The 19,519-nt window shown below is 31.4% G+C and overlaps 3 protein-coding genes across 4 annotated transcripts; 2 read left to right on the plus strand and 1 right to left on the minus strand.

Annotated features, from left to right (window-relative positions):
* Positions 1–489: 489 nt before the first annotated feature.
* Positions 490–4,745, minus strand: Sec61alpha (SEC61 translocon subunit alpha). Its single transcript, XM_018548705.1, has 8 exons — positions 4,623–4,745; positions 4,363–4,430; positions 3,233–3,298; positions 2,901–3,111; positions 2,575–2,832; positions 2,249–2,415; positions 1,713–2,102; positions 490–1,632 (listed from the first exon to the last, which is right to left on the minus strand). The coding sequence occupies exons 1-8, from the start codon at positions 4,627–4,629 to the stop codon at positions 1,369–1,371; spliced, it is 1,431 nt and encodes a 476-aa protein (XP_018404207.1). The 5' UTR covers positions 4,630–4,745; the 3' UTR covers positions 490–1,368.
* Positions 4,746–6,661: 1,916 nt separating this feature from the next.
* On the plus strand, positions 6,662–12,080 carry LOC108780879 (regucalcin). Of its 2 annotated transcripts, none has more exons than XM_018548702.1 (6): positions 6,662–6,726; positions 9,840–10,006; positions 10,487–10,696; positions 10,775–10,987; positions 11,131–11,243; positions 11,409–12,080. In XM_018548702.1, the coding sequence occupies exons 1-6, from the start codon at positions 6,662–6,664 to the stop codon at positions 11,643–11,645; spliced, it is 1,005 nt and encodes a 334-aa protein (XP_018404204.1). In that variant the 3' UTR covers positions 11,646–12,080. The 2 variants fall into 2 exon arrangements, with proteins under 2 accessions (XP_018404204.1, XP_018404205.1); XM_018548703.1 differs by lacking the exon at positions 6,662–6,726 and adding an exon at positions 9,000–9,410.
* Positions 12,081–14,541: 2,461 nt separating this feature from the next.
* On the plus strand, positions 14,542–16,923 carry LOC108780949 (regucalcin). The gene is made up of 6 exons (XM_018548797.1): positions 14,542–14,603; positions 15,258–15,430; positions 15,512–15,721; positions 15,792–16,019; positions 16,180–16,292; positions 16,687–16,923. The coding sequence occupies exons 1-6, from the start codon at positions 14,542–14,544 to the stop codon at positions 16,921–16,923; spliced, it is 1,023 nt and encodes a 340-aa protein (XP_018404299.1).
* The last annotated feature ends 2,596 nt before the right edge of the window (positions 16,924–19,519 follow it).

The raw sequence follows: 19,519 nt of genomic DNA on the forward strand, positions 1-19,519 counted from the left end.
TATATAAGTATTAAGATTAAATAATTTCCACAGATTTCATATATTAAATACCATTAACAGTAAGTACATTTGGACATTTAATTGTTTTTTTTACTGTTATCCATTGATATTCTATATAACAATACTTATACTTTATATATATATATATACACAACAATCTTAAATATAAAGTAGAAAATGACAGTGACACACACACTGTATAAAATAGGAAGTAATCTTTACTAATTTCTTGTATACATTCTGCTTTTTATAATATTTAACACATTACATAATATATGGATCCTTCTTTTTATATAATCGGTCGTTATAATTCTCAATTAATATAGATAGAAATTTTATTCTTGGAGAGTATTCAATGATGATATAGAAAATATTCATGATGAGATTATGCATAACAAAGCACAATAAAATCATTGAGGAATAAAACAAGGAAGACAAAAAGAAAAATATACATGTGTTTTAATATTTATAAAAGCACATTTTCTCTCCTAAATACATATGTAAGAAACAAATATAATTAATATTTACTTCGTATTATTATCAATATAGGAATGGATGGTACATAAGATGAACGAACGCTGTTCAAATTGCTGCACGAATACCCTAGGTGGGTGTCTCGTCCTAACTGAAATGATTATTTCATATAATTGTATGCAAAATCGATTCAATTCATATATATAAATATGTCACGATTTTACTTATACGCCATTGAGTCTTCACATGGCTCTGTCTACGTCAAATCACAGAGCTCAAAAACGCTAGTAAAAAATGTTGATAATATTTAATCACTTTCTTACTATGTACACACTGCTCGTTGTACGAAAGATATTGAATCTTACACGCAAGCACGATGGTGTAGGACATCTTCCGTGCTTGTGTTTGCGAGCATTAAATGTTATGTTCTTACATAATCTCTACGCTCCGTCAATGTATCTTGCCTCTTGTATCAGTTGGTGCTTCGTGTATCACTTGACACAGCGTAGAATAAATAACGTTTAATGTAAAAATAAAGGTAAGTTATTTTTCTCGATATTAGGTAAACAAAAATCTTATAAAAAATTTAACGTAAAATAATATTGTTTCTAGAACAGATTTGAAAGTATATTGTGTATCAATGGTCACGTTAATATATTCTGTGTAAAAGAAGCACATATAGACTTTTTTTCAGAATTGTCACTGACAATATAATCTTTTGAGCAGAGAATCAACAATATATACTTTCGTTTGGCGCCGGTGTCTGTCTATCATTCTGAGCTTCGACATAAACACACAGCTGCCAATCCGACTCTCTTACTTTACAATAAATTATTTTACTCAGTTCTTCAGAATTAAAAAAGTTCACTTTTCAAGTCTATAGATGAATTAAGTTTAGAAGAGTAATGTAGTCATGCCACCCAATTCACTTTGCTCCTTCACAAAGATCTCGAAATATTGGTATATGATTGTGACAGCAAGCAAAATACCGGTACCAGAACCAATCGCGCCCAAGAAATCTGCTAGTACGGAGAGAGCTCCGATACATAGTCCACCGAATGCCGCGGCGGTCGGGATGTATCGATTTAATTCGCGAATCATGGAATTATCTCTGTGGCCTCGCATTACCATCTGCTGTTCTCTTAGTTGTTTAGCAACCTAAAAGTTCAATGATGCATATCATGAATTTTTATATCGCATCGAGATTTAAATCATTTCTTAGAGAAAATTATACTGACGTCCTTTGCTGAGCTCCCGGAGACCTCAATCCACGTCTTGGAGAAGAAAGCGCATGAGCCAAGCATGAAGAGAATGTAGAGCACAGCGTGAACAGGATCTTGAACGATATGACCAACTGATTCAGGAGGTGATAAGTAATAACACAATCCGCCAACTGGATACGATCTAGCAGGCCCTCCGCCACCAACGTCCGACCAAACACCTAACAGATTCACTATAAGATTTCCTTGGAATTTGACAGCCAACATCTGAGAGATGACGTATAAGTTGGACACCAAAGCCGACTGCAGAATAATCGGAATGTTGCTAGTATAAAACAATTTGATTGGATAACTGCTATACTGGCCACGATATCTGGCAGATTTGATTGGAAGATCTACACGGAAGCCCTAAAAATAAAATAATTTTATTTCTAGAGTTCAGTCACTCACGGTCTGAAATTATTTTGCTCTTAGATTTATATTAATTAAAAACAATTACGTAAAATATAAACTTTATATTCTAGCAATTGCTCTGTGATCTATCGGTAATTTACCTGGAAGTAAATAACGATAGCAAAAACTAGAATAGTAGCAAGAAGATTCATCAGATTTGGAAGATTCTGTCTGTAGAACGCTTCTCGAAGGGCTCGGACTTTGTCTTGTCTGGTGGCCAGCAAATGGAATAACGCGATTACAGCGCCTTCAAATTCCGTTCCACGTCCTATTAAATGTATAAAAATATGATTTTAGTTGATATATGTTAAAGTTTAAATTATTAAGAATATTTATATATATATACACATATATATATATATATATATATATATATATATGTGTATATATATTATGTAGGCTTTTTCCCTAGTAATAAGGAAGTTACCAGTATTAACTGTGGCTGGCGAGAATGCTTTCCAGACAATGGTCTCGCAAATATTAGTGGCAATAAAGAGAGATATTCCACTTCCCAATCCGTAACCTTTCTGGAGAAGCTCATCCAATAGTAATACGATAAGTCCAGCAACGAACAATTGGATGATAATCAGAAGACAGACACCAGCTCCAATTTCAGTCGGATCTCCGTACATTCCGGTCATTACATAAACAATAGCTTGTCCAACGGTAATAACCATGCCAAACACTGCATAAAGAAAAACATGCTACTTACGCTCCATTTGAATGATAATACATTAAAATTTATGTACTTACATTTCTGTGCTCCGTTGAATAACGCTCTATCTTTTGGTGTATCGCCGACCTCAATAATTTTTGCACCATGAAGCAGTTGCATGATAAGACCCGAAGTAACGATCGGCGAGATACCTAATTCCATGAGAGTTCCTCTGTTTGATGCAAGTATCACACGAATCCAATAGAATGGATCCGCACTGTCTGAAGACATGATACCGAACAATGGAATCTGAAAATAACGAGAGATTATGTATTTATATTTATTCGTGATAGAAAGAGAGAGGTTCAAACTATTTTCTATGAATTTCTTTCCTTATTATTTATTCAAACCTTAAGGTTTATTAACTCACCTGACAACATACTAAGAAGATAAATAATGTGATCGCTGTCCATAATACTTTTTCTCTGAATTGGATCTAAGGAAAGATAGAGAAATATTATGACCCCATCTCATTACGATTAAGATAAATTAATCTTCGGCAGATATACTCCTCAAAGGACTGTAGCTGAGTTTATAGATCTGTTGTTACATTGAACTAGTGTATTCTCCTTGTATTTAAAGTCAAATAGGTATACGTACATTTTACAATTAGCAACAATGAAAAAATAGCGAAGCAATAAAAAATAAATCTATTCTTTGATTTGTACTCAATTGAATAATCAAAAGATTGCTCTGTAAAAATCTAGTACTTAAAACAGTAATATAAAAACAACTGTTTTCAAGTTATAAATTTTTTACATTTTTGCAATTTAAAAGAGACATATGAATGATCTATGAAATATAATGAATACATCTTGCATGACTCAGCCACTGTCAGCTAAGGATCAAAATACCATAGTATAATTTAGACTTTAGTATAAAATACTAAAGTAATATAGATCAAAATACCATAGTATAATTAGACTTTAATATCTATTCTATAATTGCGTAAAACAGTATCTATAATAAGATTTTAAAGCTTAAAATTTAAGTTTTGAACCTTAAGCTATAAGAAATAATTCAATCACAGTTGAGTATAAGGAGAATGATCAGCTATGATTGGTTGATTTCTTACGACTTAAGGCTTAAGTTTTACGCCTTAAAATCTCATTGCAGATGCCGCTTAAGCGTAGTTATAAGTGGTTGTAGTTGTAAGAATTGACAACAATTGAATACTCTTAAATTCGATTATGATCGACCAATTCTTACAACTACAATAACTTACAACTACACTTACACAATTATAGAATAGGTTTAAGATAGATAAGGTATGAGTTTATCTATCTTAGGAGAAAAAAATACCAAGTTACAGCTACAAGGAATACAATTCTACACTGTCATCACATGTCATAAACGTGAATAAACAGATGGTAAAGAGTAATTCATTTCGTACTATACTTACACATGCCTGGAATGATTGAGGAATTTAGGAAAAACGGTACACGAAACTGTAAATACAAGAGAGAGACAGAAATAGATCGTATGTCGCGTGGGATTTACCTTCCGTTGCGGCTTCGCTATTTCCGGCAGTATACTGCAGAATGGCTTTATCACCTCGAGAAATTTGACTGAAAGCAAAAGAGGAGAAGCTTTTTAATGCTTCCAGGAACAACGGGTGCGCGTATGTCAACGTGATTCGCGTCATCAGCAATATGTTTGTGCGAGAGGTTACGCGCGACAATGAAAGAGGTTGGCGGCGAACGCGAATCCACGATGACGAGCGGCTCTTATTTCTGACTGTAAGTGACAAACATACTCACATCCCATCTTGCCTGCGTTGAAACGACTGTCCTAAGCACCGCGGATCGAGTGATCTTTCCTCACAGGATCCCGTGAATCGACACTGTTGCAAAGTACCCTCTCATCAAGCGCACGAATACGGCCGCGTATGCAAGACTGACAAAGCGTAGCGAGTCGTGGCTTACCCCGCCGACACGTATCAATATGCTAGTATCACGTGACTTGATGATGTTGGCCGGCACGCTTCCGCTTGCGATTCCGTCATCCGTCTCTAGATGACGCGGCGCGCTAGTCGATAATAGAGTACCTATACTCTAGTCGATAATAGCGTAGCATGTTTTACCGATAAGGTACTGTTAATATATAAACCATATCGACTCTGGATAAATTTTTGTAATCGATAAATAAGATACCGGCTATTAAATTATCGACTGTTGATTTAAATTTTTCTACAAACATAAATTTATTAATATTATAGATAGACTCAAGAGGGAGAAATTTTCCATCCGAAATTGATATTTCAAATAAGTTTAAGGTGACGCACTTCCAATCAGTTCTCGAAAATTTGTAACAACAAATTTGTTTACCAGAAGTTATCAATGAATTACGTAGAACAAACCGAAATCGTCGCATCATTTATTTGCTTTATCATGACAACGTCAGCTGTCACACAGCACGTCAAACCATTAATTTTTTTATCCAATAAAAATGTCAAATTATCCTAACTTGTCAAATTGATGACTTATTATCCGTATTTACCTGACTTATCACACCTTCTATATGTAATAAATAAAAGCAAGATGATGAAAGTAATAAATTAATCAATTGTAACAAGTCATTTGTTATATAGGCCGTTTCTCTGCATAAAAATATAAGCCCTTGGCCGATATGTACGGATGTTCAATCAAGCGAACAGGAAACAAGGTGGAAAATTACGTAATTTGTACTTGGCATAAGAATTCAATGCGTTATATACAGATTGTTCCAAAATTTACAAATTAAAATGATAGCTAAAGTTAAAATGCAATTAGTTAAAGTTTAAAAAATAAATAAATAAAGATGTTAAAGAAGTATTTGTCTTCCAAGCAGTTTTTTGAAATATAAAGTTTAAAAATAAATTTAAAACTGTCCAAATAATATAGATTATACAAATGTTACCGTTGACATTAAATTATTGTTTTATACACAGTGGGTTGCATACAATATTATATTATATTATAGACTTAGGAATTTTTCATTTGTTAATTTCTATCGATATTTTGATGGCACAAATTAGTAATGTAATAAAATTAGTATGGTAACAAAATTTACATTAAAAAAATGTTTACAAAGAAGATAAATAATAAATATGCCTTATATAAAAAACTTTTTTATTTCATTAATTATATATTTAGATAATGTGTTAAACCATTCAATAATATTTATTTATACTCACTAACGTATTATACTTATATTATTTATACATTAACATTAACTTATACATTTATCAAAAGTATTGTAGAAATAATATTCCTGATGGCACAAAAATATTTTTACCATGAAAAAAAGTTAGTAACTTAATAAAGTATATAATAACTCAATAAATAATATATATATTACTTGTACAAAAATGTTTATATATAATATTAAAAAAAAACTTATCTCGTAAAATATTGCATATTTCATCGTGAAAGTTTGTACAATATATGTTTTCACCATAACAAATTATAATCAATATCTGCAATTTTTCTCTGTCAAAGATTATAATCATAAATAATATCGATCGTTGAAGTATTCCATTTTTACACATCATTAATTGACGCGACGGTCGTTTCATAAATTACTGTCGAAAGAAAAGAAAAAAAATGACTTAAAATAATTTGTGAATATTAACTTTATCTAACATTTTGATATTTATCGTTCATGGAAAAACTCCACGAGTTTCGACCAAATCGTGAAGGTAGGAGCGCCTATATAAGAAGTAAGCAGGTGCGTTTAGATTTTAATTCGTTCTTTTCAGCCTACCCTGAAAGAGTCGTACACTACTCCTTTCCAATCGAGTACTACATTATATCACGTCATGAGAAGAGCAATTTGTAAATATGTGTCCCTGGTGTGCATTCTCGTCGCCCTCATTCACAGCGGGTAAGTGAAAGGACATTGCATCGACAAATTGACGAGATGTCATGACGTTAATAAAAGGAAGTTGTAATATTAAAAAGCGTATATTAAGTAATACTTTCTTCTGTCAAGAGACAATGAGAAATGAAAGCTAGCTCTTAACAGTTTGGTTTTTCCATTAAAATTCTAATAATAGTACACAATGTTGTAGTGCGTAACATTTATGCATGTGGTGAAACATCACTCAGACTGCTGAATTATGTCAAGTATTTAAATTAGTTTATTTTAATGGAGATATTAGTCTAGAATAAAAACATTTTCACAAAAAATCAAGCTAAAATATACATAACTCCATAAATATCCATCCTCTTGGAAATATATATATATATATACTCGTATAATTAAAAAGAGAAACTAGTTAAAATCAACGAGAAATTAGCCAGAATGGTTAAACTGGATCTGAGTGCTTCTATAATTGCGTGTGAATTCATATACTACATATGTAGATTTTTAGCTGAACGCCAAATTTTTTTCAGACTTGAAACGCAAGTTCTACTAAATTTTTCGCAATAAGAATTAATTATTTACAGATTTTAATATGTCATTCAACATTATTAAAATTGATCTAAGCTGTGCAAAGAGCATAAAAACATATTAAATTGTTAGTAAATTTAACTCGTGATATTACTGTGCTAGTTTAGTAGAGCTTACGTTTTAAGTCTGAAAAAAATTTGGCGCGCATCTACATACTTAGTATACTAGTATACAAATTCACACGTAATTATATATACTATATATAGAAGCACTCAAGACCTAACTTAACCGTTATGATTTGTTTCTCATTGATTTTAATTCAAACTGGTTAAGCTTTAATCAAAAAGGATATATATCATTAGGTATTGAGCCATTCAATATATCGGAACTTCAATCAATTAATTATTATTGAAAAATACGTTCTTGTTGAATTATAAATATTTTTTTCAAAAATTATCCAATACTATGTTTCACAAAAAATTATATATTAAATAAGTTTCTTGTGGAAATTTTCCGCATGAACGCAGAAACGTATATATGAATTTGTATGAGAGTATTAAGGATTTTTATTTTTATCTGATAGGAATAGAAATAATTACGCGTTTCCTTTTCTATATTTCTGTCCATATAAGCACTGCTACTTATATTCTCTTTTATTCAGCTTTAGAGACAGACCGACTAATGTTTATTTTTTCAATGGAAATTAACTTTAATCTCAATTTAAATTTTTAAAATTTATCTTAAAAAAGATAAGAGGTTAAACTGAGATTAAAGAGATAATCTATATTAATAAAAATAAACATAAATCGCGTTTGTAATCAGCTTTAGAAATAGACTGAGGTTTTTATATTTATTTTAAAAATAATGTCTATCTCTTAATTCTGGATATTTACATATTAAATTGCTGGTTATCTTTAATCAATGTTGTTCATAACCGTAAACAAGGTTTTATTTTATATCTTACATGGAATAATCTCATTTTATTTTAAATCACAGCATTAAATAAACATTACTTATCTCGTGTAAAGTGAAGGAAAACAAACGAATGTTGTATAATCTTAGAAACATGACAGATTATAAGCAAGTTTTATATAACATTTCCATATCTTCTCAACACACACTTCTATTTTTGAAATATATGTGGTCTGTAATTAAAATGCGCTTATGACAATATTAGCGCATCAACGCGTGACAATTTGCATTACAATGTAGATTATCTCAATTTGTTACTATAATGACATTATTATATAAGCTGCGTTTGTTTTTCACGCCCTCACGCTGTAAGCTTCACCCTATCATTATTGTTTGATACTTGCAGAAAAAAAGATAGAATGAAGCTTACAGCGCACAAGCATGAAAAACGAATACAGCCATAATAAACATCATTTTGTAAACACATGATATATTTCCCGTTTTAAATTTCAATGTTCATCCAACGTTACGTGAAAATTACGACGCAATATGTGTCTCCATGATACACAAGTGCTGTTTTCAAATCAAAATGTTTAAGTAAAAGTTAAAATTATATAGGATTTATATTAAATTCTTATTATCTAAACGTAGAAAAGAAAATTAGAAATTGCAGAGTTAGAAATTTCACTGAGTCATTCTATCAATCGATTGAATATACGATTAAGTTATCATAACGCGATAAAAAAAAAAGAATTATAAAAAATCACTTTTCAAATATTTACAATTTATTTTAACATTATTTTGAAGTGATTTGTTGTTCTGTTTGGGAATTGTTGATCAGATAAATCAGAGTGTGTGTGGTCGGAAGATCTTGTAATGTGTGTGCAAAATGCAACGCGTGTTGCATCTTGATAACCCCACGTATGTTACATTACGATAACCCATTGGCTGGAACCAAACAAACAATTTTATCGGTACAGCTCAACCGCACTAATTAAATAGTCGTCGCTGTATTTTGTCCCTCAGTATCGTCGAGACGATTGCTGGTTATTTGAAGCAATCAATGTGATTAGCCGTCCCCGCTCAAGAGTATCCGCTTCACTTCAGCTCATTCCCATTTGACTACTCGTCGTTAGCTTTAGTTCTACTCGGTTTATCTGCGACGATCCATCGTATCGCTAACAATCCGACTTTCGGCTGTTCAGCTTGCAACTGGTCTCGAACGTATACTGGTATACATACATTCTCCAAACAATGACGACGTAAATATCTCGACCTGTTATATTTTGATATATCATGATAGATCAGATAGATCCATCTCCCTTACTCCTTCTGCACCTCGTTTTTTATAATGAAAATAGCGAATGCGAATTGCGAAAGTACAGTAAAGTGCACACAAGTACGGAAAAATGCACACACGCGTGAAAAAGTAGACGCAAGACGTACGTCTGTTCCTTTTAATTACGTTCCTTTACGATCTTTTTTGTCTTCCTTTAAATCTTGGCTACGTTTACACCATGCGCTTAGTCCGCGACCCATCCTATTCCACCATGCTTATACGATAGGTGTCTTTGTTTAACCTATAGGATAAACAAGGACATCTATTGTTTAGGCCGCGGTCTAAATGTACGGTGTAAACATAGCCTATTGTTTTAAGCATATATAATATAAATATCGTAATCTATTTGTAGGCAGGCATGCAAAAATGTGAAAGTTGAAAAAGTGACAGATACTTACGGCCTTTCCGAAGGTCCTCATTGGGACCATCATACTCAAAAGTTGTATTTTGTTGATATATACAATCAGTATATACGCAGGCTAGATCCCGCAACAGGTGTTGTGACCAGTGCATACATAGGTAGACTATATATATTTCTTTTTATTATGGAAAAGACTAAATTACAGTGATTTTTTAATCCAGTGAGAAGTCAAATATAGAATGAATTATTGGACTTTTGTGTTTTGTTTTACATATTATTATTAATTATTACTAGCAGACAAGTCACACATATTTGATTTACTAATTTACTTAATTTTTCTCTTAAAATTGTAATAAACTAATCCTTCACACTGAAAAAAACTTACAAATTTATATACTAAATTGTCTCACAATCAGAAAATCTCTCTCTCTCTCTCTCTCTCTCTCTCTCTCTCTCTCTCTCTCTCTCTCTCAACTCTAATTTCTCCTTTTTTAAAAATAATTCTTTTAGAAAATTTAAGCAGTTTTAGTTATTTTTGTCCTTTTTAAAATTTAAGAAGGAGGTTATAACCCTCATATCCTTGAACTGAATTTATAGCATTTATTTTCAAATTTATAAATTCCACAATGTCTTTACAGATCATGGAACTGTAGGAGTTGTTGTACCTGTGGATGACACTGTTGACAAACTTATAGCAGGTTCAGAAAGAGATGTTATTCTCATTACGTGGGATGGAGACAGCAATAAATCTAAGGTACCAGTCGAAGTGTTGTGTTCACTCGACTCTCCTCAGTCTGAAACAAGAATTAATGATGGAAAAGTGGACTCAGCAGGAAGATTTTGGCTTGGTAAATTAAGAATATCACAAATAATAGAACTGCAATTTGTTTACTTACATTACAATATCTAAAATATATTTTTTGTAGGTACTATGGCAAATGAAGTTAATGGAGTGGTAGCTCCCAATCAAGGAACGTTATATCGTGTTGATAATGATTTTAAGCCTAATAAAGAAATATCGCCTGTTTCAATAAGTAATGGATTGGCATGGAACATTGAAGACAATATTATGTATTATATTGATTCAGTTACTCGTCAAGTTGCAGCATATGATTACAATCCGAATAATGGAACAATATGTAAGATATTAAATAATTAAATTTTCCATTTGAATAAGCAAATGTGCAAAAGTATATATTGTATGTAACTGAAAGGCAACCGTGAAGCATAAAATTCAAAAATAGAATTTATGGATTATATGTTTATAATTTTTACATTTTAGCTAATAAGAGAATTGTATTTGATCTCAATAAGACTGATTTGAAAGGATTACCCGATGGAATGACTATAGATGCAAATGGCAATCTTTGGATAGCATTATTTGGTGGATCTCGTGTAAGTGTATAAGCAACATTAAAAATTAATGGATTATTATTTATAGTATTATGGAGTTGCCTATGTGATATATGTATATATCATTAAATTTTATTATAATATTTGAATTTATTTATATAATTATTATAGGATTCTTGTAATCTATGAAAAAATTATTTATTCTAGGTTATTCACGTGGACCCGAAAACAGGAAAAGTATTATGCAAAGTTGAGCTTCCGGTTGAAAACGTAACCAGTGTCACATTCGGCGGTCCGCTTCTGGATACTTTGTACGTGACCACATCTGGCTACAATATAACTGTAGAGCAACGAAAAGCATCTCCTCACGCTGGTGCTTTATTCGCGGTGACAGGCCTAGGAGTTCATGGAGTTCTTGCAAATTCATTTATGATGGTGAATTAAAATAGTAGGAATTATTAATCAAGAAATAGATATCTTGATACTTCTTGTGAAAATGTATATATTACTAAATAATAAAAATAAGAAAATTAAAATTTTAAAAAGTTTGAGATTAGCAAAAATTTATATATTTTTCTTTTTATATAACGCGTCATGTCATTAAGTCGCGGTTTGCGGTACAATTTTGCATAAGCGTAGCACAACAAATATAGCACAGTTAAAAAGAATACAAAATTTATTAAGTCCGGTGGCAATGTCACTCGCATCATCAATTATGTATACCATCTGTGTCAAACAATGAGTCCCTGCCTATCTACTTACCTTTCTGAATACTTCCCATTATTTGCTAAATATTTCTTTCTATAATTTAAAAACTATGCTTCGTATAAAATTTTCGCAAAACGAACATTGTCTTAGAATTAAATGTTATACAGGAATACGACATATTTTAAAGATAAACGTTTATTTCAAATCACTTTGTATAAAACAATGTAATATTATCAATAATATAATCACATTTATTATTCAAACTATGCAATTTGCGGTAATTATTGCGAAAAGGTTAAACCTCGCCGAAGACTTTGATCTTGATATACTCGTATGTTGTCAAGGTCACTATTCTGAGTAACCTCCAACAGATTTTAGCTGGTGGTTGTTAAAAAATTATTAATAAAATAATTTTGAAAAATAAATCAGTTTTTATGCGAAGTGAGATCCAACCTGTTTTCCCTTTGTTTCGAAACACGACTTTCTACGCGAAGCAAGGTCTACATTATACTCCTCTGTCCAGTATGCCCCGAAGCAGGGAGATGAGACAGTGGAAAGTCGTACGCTTCAAAGCAGTGGAAGGAAGGTAGAATGGAAGTCGCTTCGTATCGGAAGTCATATGTTCCGAAGTAGGGGGAGGTGGAGTGAAAGTCAGAATTTGTGCTTTAAACTCTTTAAGGGGATGCTGGAGGTCCTGTTTTATCATTACTTAGTTAAAGACTCGTTTCTCTTAATTGCATTTACGGATGGAAAAATCCTTCTGCATAATTAAAGTATCGACAACAATGAATTGCGCTAGCTACATTTCAATACGAAAAACGGAAGAAAATTAAAAATTTACAATTTCGTTATGGGCTTCTGTGATTTTCGATAACGAAACTGTAAATTTTTTTTCCGTTTTTCGAAAAGTTCGCAGCCTTAGGTGCGCTCAGTTCCTGCCTGCAGATCCAGGGGGAATATATGCTACTCATTGGAGGGCTTCACTCACACACGCACTCACTCAGCACATACCGCACGCAAAAAAGGAAAAATAAAAAAACGGAAATAATAAGAGCGATGGTTCATTAAAGTTCCATTTATAGATAGCTTTATTAACGTAAAACATAGAAAAAAAAAACAAAAAGGAAGGAGCCAGAGAAAGAGTCGCGCAGACTTATTAATTGGTTTACCGATGTCGGATCCGGAAAGGAAAAAGAAAGAAGCGATTGATTCGATACTAAATACGAATGACTTGAACTACGCTGACTACGCTGTACTATACACTGAATGGATCCGAAAAGAAAAACGAAATACGCACTGCTCAACTAACCGATTAGTTTAACTTTACTTACGTTTGTTTTTACGCGAAAGGCGGAATCTAAATGTTCGGAGGTACGGTGGGTCGAAGATGGTGGAGGTGCGAGTGTAAGGTGAGAGAGGATGTTAAAAAGTTTTAATGGCCTTGAATGCAGGCAGAGAAGAAGAAGAAGGAGAAGAAGGAAACGTTTCTTAATTTTTCATTAAAATCATCACTTTTCGACCGCTTATATCTCCAGAACGGCTTGACCGATTAAAAATTTTTTTGGCTCAAATTACTCGTGGCGATGCCGCCTTTCAGAACATATAACGTTCGATTCAAAATTTTTTATATTTTAGTAGTTATGCACCCCCGAAAAATGGACTTTGGTGCCTCGGGATAAGAGACTTGTAGTGTCTTTCAGTTTTTGAACATGACCGGAGACGCGATGAGTAATAATATCTAGAAAATAAAAAATTAGAGACCTATAAATTAATTTATGTAAATAAATTAATATATTTACATGAATTTTTTCTTGCTATAAGCTGTTCACTATCATTAAGAATCTGTACAACGAGAGAGGTAAAAAGTAAAATCGATTTAAACCACAGAAAACGGACATTTTTTTCCGAGGATACTTACTATGCATGTAACAAGGAATTACATAACTAGTACTTTGGTGCATTGCGTTATCAGAAGGGACAATTATTATCTTATCGTCTTTTGAAGTTCTACTTTTAAGTTTCCACATAAAACTTGTGAGAAAAACAGGGAATTGTGACAAACGGTGAAACAAAGTTGTCTTAATAGGAGCTGGTAATTTTTAACTCAGAACGACCTTTCTAATAGCAAATTTCAAAAATAAAAAACTTAAACATATATGTAAAGTACATATAAGTACAAATTGTTTCAGAAAATGTTTAAGTTTATTTAAGCTAGTTTCGTTAAATCAGTGTATAATATATATAAAAAAGTGTAATTATTATAAGATAATATATACGATAAAAAATATTTCCTTATGCAAAAAGGCCTTAGTAGAATTAATAAAAAAAAACAATGTGTTATTTTATCTGTGAACATAATAACATTTTAATTAAATTGTACTTTTAATATTATATCAGGTACGTACATATATAACAGAAACTTTATAATTAAAACGTAACGTTTTTTTGTTTATTCTATTTAAATTATATATTATAATAAGTAATATTATAGTTAATAGTATTAGAATAACTTAATAAATTTTATTATGTATTCTTGTAAATTTATGTTTTTTTAGAAAATTTATACATATATTCTTTAATTCAAAAATTAAGTTCCTTTTCAATTTTCTTTACGACGACACTAGTACACGTCATGAGAAGAGCAATTTATAAATTCGTGTCTTTAGTGTACGTTATTATCTTCATCCGTGGTGGGTAAGTGAAAGCATCCACAAATTGACGAGATGTCACGCACTGTCACGCACTTATGTTGAAAAAAGGAACTCCTAGTTTTCTAATGCGTAAATTAAGTAATGTTTCCCTTTGTCGAGATAATGAGAAACAAAAGTTCGGTTTTTTATTATAATACTAGAAATAAATAGAACAATGTTGGAATACATTTGTGTTATATGTGAAATAACATTTTGGAAATGCTGATGACAAAATGTTAAATATTTAAATTGACTTATTTTTTAAACGAGGTGTCAGTCTAGCTACAGGATATTATTTTCATAAAAAAAATTGAAATTAGAATATATACTCATAACCATCCATCCTTCCTGGAAACACAATTAAAGAGAGAAGTGTTTATAACTTTATTCATAAAAAATCATTGGATTGAATCACTTAATATTTCGAAATATTATCAATAGTATAAAAATAATCATTATTAAAAAATGCATTTTTATTAGATTATAAATATTTTTTACAAAATTTTTTGCAAACGAACAAAGTACATATATAAATTTGTCTGAGAGCTTATAAATATTAATTTTTATCTGATAAAGATACATATAATTTCATTCGTTTCCTTTCCTGCATTTATAAAAAAATCTATCGGCTATGAGTATCACAATAATTTGTTTATAGGCAGGCACGTAAATGTGTGAATTTGGCAATTGAGAGAGTAATAGATATTTATGGCTTTTCTAAAGGCCTTCATTGGGACAATTGTACTCAAAAGCTGTACTTTGTTAATATATACGATCAATATATACACAGTCTAGATCCCGCAACAGGTGTTGTGAATAGTGTATACATAGGCAAGACTATTTCTCCTTTACAAGTTTTCTATGTATCAATAAATTTATAGCACATTTGTAAGTTTCACAACGCTCTTTTAGAACATGGAACTGTTGGAGTTGCTATACCTGTAGCTGGCACGACTGATCAATTTGTAGCAGGTGCTGGAAAAGATGTTATTCTCGTTAAGTGGGACGGAAACAGCAATAAATCGAACGTACCAATCGAAGTATTGTTTTCACTTGACTCTGCTCAAGTTTCAACAAGAACCAATGACGGGAAAGTGGACCCATCTGGAAGATTGTGGATCGGTAAACCAAAAATGTTTGATCGATAGAGAAACGAGACCTATTCACTTATCACTATTAATATTTTTTACAGGTACTATGAGTGATAAAGTTCCTGTCAATGATATGGCTAAAAGTAAAGAAATTCCCAAGCAAGGGTCATTATATTGCATTAAAGATAATCTAAAACCTGAAAAAAAGATATATCCAGTTACAATAAGTAACGGATTAGCATGGAATAAACAAAATACTATCATGTATTATATTGATACACTTACTCAGGTTGTATCATATAATTACAATTCGAATAATGGGGAAATATGTAAGACTTTACAAGATTTTTCATTTAAAATTATGTTACAAGAAAATGTGCAAGAGCGTACATCATATTCAATTTAAAAAATTATATCAACTATAAAGTATATAAAATTAAAAGAAAGAATTTAAGAACGATATGTATACTCATAGTTTTTATATTTTAGCTAATAAGAAGATTGTATTTGATCTTGATAAGACTAATTTGAAAGGATTACCCGACGGAATGACTATAGATACAGATGGTAATATTTGGGTAGCATTATTTGGTGGATCTCAAGTAAGTATACAAAACAATTGACATTTAAAAATAAATGAATTATTGTTTGTAATGTTATAGTTCTCTAATTTATAAAACAATATATATATATATATATAATAAAATTTTATTTTTTATTCTAACTCCTCAAAGAAAAAATAACAGTTATTATTATTTCTTGAAAGTGATTACCATTTACAACAAAACTACAGTCATTAAATGTCATATCAATTTTAATGCATATTTTTTTGTAAAATTAATATTTTTCCTAAATATTAATTTGAAATGTTTTTATCTAATTTATTAAACATATAAATTTAGCAATATAAAAAATGTGTAGATATAAGATAGCAGTAGTTAAAAGGATTTGTGAAAATTACTGGAGTTTTATAATCCATGAAAATGATTCATTTAGGTAATTGGCGTAAGACCGAGAACAGGAACCGTAGTGTGTAAAGTTGAACTTCCGGTTGAAAACGTAATCAGTGTCACGTTCGGTGGTCCGCTTCTGGATACTTTGTACGTGACCACGACTGGTTGCACATTAGATAAAAAACAAAACCCGGATCCTCAAGCTGGTGCTTTATTTGCAATAAGAGGCTTAGAAGTGCGTGGAGTTCCAGCAAATTTGTTTAAATTAGCGAAGCATTAAAAAAATAAAAATTATAACGGTTGTTAATTAAGAAATCGTTATTTATAGAAACACTTAACAAAAATTTATATCTAAGTGTGAGGTATAATGTCATTCGAGTCTTCACAAGATGTTGGTGTGTGATAAATAAATCCTTTATTGTATATATAAAAAATTTATATATACTTAAATTTGATGCCAGTGAATAAAAAATTTTAAACATTGCGCGTCTGTGTGTGAAAAGTATTCTTTCATTAGTTCCTAATATAAAGAAAAATATAGAGAAAAATTCCTAATATAAAGGAGTGCAGAAACAAAATATTTCCTTTAATCAAGATAAAGAATAGTCCGAAAAATATTACAAGCACGAAAACATCCTTTTTCTTCTTTCAGTAACAAAAACGTTCGTAAAAAATAATTCGCAGAATTTGTTCATACACGCAGACAAGGATTAATATGTGGTTGAAAAAACAGATTATATATAAAAAATGGAATCGTTGTTCGTTGACTCAGATAATGAAACGGAATTCTGTTAATAAGACAATCACAGAGTTAAAGACATTATTAAAAAGTTGGAAGCATCATGGATATCTCACGGAATCTATTTACAATAATTTAAATTGTACAGTACCAATCTTATCTCGTGCATACGGTTTGCCAAAAATCGATAAGGTAGGCTATTATATGTGTCATTAGGCGAGTTCAAGAGTTCAAGACAGCAAAGCGGCTATAGGTACGCTTACCGAGCGATTGAATATGATTGGTTGGATCTATAAGTAACAACCAATTATATTCAATCACTCGGCTAGTGTACCTATTGCGGAATTCTTTAAACATTTTTTCGATAATTGTTGTTATCGTTAACTATATAGCGACAGCCAATGAGAACCGAGCTTTCTTTTAGGATTATCCTACTATCGGCTTAAGATAACGCATAATCCGGCGAAACACACAGACAGGGAGAGTGTTGGAGTCAGTTAAATAAGTCTGTTTTCGTATTTCTCGATGTAACGAAGATGATTCTCATTTCTCTCTTTGTCATTTGTCTTGCGTGCGTGCTACTGTTTTTTGATTAATCTGCTTGTATACTTCTTCTTGACCGGACGACTTTACGTTTCATTGTGTTCAGTTTTGAATAAAGTAGAACACATTTACTTAATTCAAAATCGGTTCGTTTGCTTATTTATAAGTAAATTGCAATTTTTTTTCTCGGAAATCCGGTGTTTTCTTGAAAGTTCTGGTAGCCCCTCAAAAAGTTCTGTGTCCTTAAAGTTTCAGATTTTGATATTTTTTTAACTTCTAGGAGTTATAACTCCTTAATTTGCGGTTTTAGCGTAATGATTATTAAGGATAATCGTTAGAACTCTTTGGGGGGGCTACCAAAACTCTCAAGAAAACACCGGATTTTCGAGAAAAAATTTTTCGTCTGTGGACTTAAAAAAATTAAATATCTGTAACTTCAAAGTACTATATCTTTTTAAATATTGATTTTAGAACATCGATTGTTAAGGATAATCGTTAGAACTCTTTGGGGGGCTACCAGAACTCCTATCAGATTGCCGAATTTGAATGAAAAAAAAAAATGTTTTTAAAAATCTTTTGAAAAAAAATTTTGGAAATTCATCATTTTCTTGAGAGTTCTGATAGCCCCCCGAAGAGTTCTAACGATTATCCTTAATAACCGATGCTCTAAATTCAATACCTGAAGAGTTCTGGGTCCTTAAAGTTTCAGATTTTGATATTTTTACAACTTCTGTGTTTGCGGTTTTAACGCAATGATTATTGAGGATAATCGTTAGAACTCTTGTGTGATCGTAAGGAGCTACAACTTCTGTGTTTGCGGTTTTAACGCAATGATTATTGAGGATAATCGTTAGAACTCTTGTGTGATCGTTAGAACTAACGTGTTACCATCTGCACAGTTAGGATATATAGTATAATCGTAATAATTTTGGATGTCTTAAGAGGAAATTAGTTTCATCTGGTAAGGGGTTTTTTACGGCTGATGAGGACTCTGTGAAGTTGAAACGTACCGTATATTATAATGTTATCATTTAAATTTATAGATATATTTAACAACCATTATTGCTCAATTTATTCTTGACCTGGGAGGTTTATTGTTAATTTTAATTTGTTAATTTATTTGAGCTGTTTGTAATTCAATTTTAATTTTTTTTTTAAATATTGATTTTAGAACATCGATTGTTAAGGATAATCGTTAGAACTCTTCGGGGGGCTACCAGAACTCTCAAGAAAACACCGGATTTCCGAGAAAAAAATTGTTCGTCTGTGAACTTCGAAAAATTAAAGATCTGTAACTTCAAAGTACTATATCTTTTTGGATATTGATTTTAGAGCATCGATTGTTAAAGATAATCGTTAGAACTCTTTGGGGGGCTACTAGAACTTGTATCAGATTGTCGAATTTCTGTAAAAAAGAAAAATTTTTTGGAAATTCGGTGTTTTCTTAAGAGTTCTGATAGCCCCCCAAAGAGTTCTATCGATTGTTCTCTATAGACCAACGTGCTAAAATAAACGGTTTAGAAATTATAGCTCTTCAAAGTTACAGAATCGTGAAGTGTTGGTCCCCCCCCGTAATAATTTCAAATGGTGTTTT

This window comes from Cyphomyrmex costatus, unplaced genomic scaffold, assembly GCF_001594065.2.
Source record: "Cyphomyrmex costatus isolate MS0001 unplaced genomic scaffold, Ccosl1.0 scaffold75, whole genome shotgun sequence".
NCBI classification, from domain to species: domain Eukaryota; kingdom Metazoa; phylum Arthropoda; class Insecta; order Hymenoptera; family Formicidae; genus Cyphomyrmex; species Cyphomyrmex costatus.

Coding starts and splice junctions, on each gene's coding strand:
- LOC108780879 (XM_018548702.1), top strand. CDS start 6,662: ATGAGAAGAGCAATTTGTAAATATGTGTCCCTGGTGTGCATTCTCGTC. Junction 10,007..10,486: donor TGTGACCAGTGCATACATAG/GTAGACTATATA, acceptor ATGTCTTTACAG/ATCATGGAACTGTAGGAGTT. Junction 10,697..10,774: donor AGCAGGAAGATTTTGGCTTG/GTAAATTAAGAA, acceptor TATTTTTTGTAG/GTACTATGGCAAATGAAGTT.
- Sec61alpha (XM_018548705.1), bottom strand. Junction 2,833..2,900: donor ATTCAACGGAGCACAGAAAT/GTAAGTACATAA, acceptor TTCTTTATGCAG/TGTTTGGCATGGTTATTACC. Junction 2,416..2,574: donor GCCAGCCACAGTTAATACTG/GTAACTTCCTTA, acceptor TACATTTAATAG/GACGTGGAACGGAATTTGAA.
- LOC108780949 (XM_018548797.1), top strand. CDS start 14,542: ATGAGAAGAGCAATTTATAAATTCGTGTCTTTAGTGTACGTTATTATC. Junction 15,722..15,791: donor ATCTGGAAGATTGTGGATCG/GTAAACCAAAAA, acceptor TATTTTTTACAG/GTACTATGAGTGATAAAGTT. Junction 16,293..16,686: donor CATTATTTGGTGGATCTCAA/GTAAGTATACAA, acceptor TGATTCATTTAG/GTAATTGGCGTAAGACCGAG.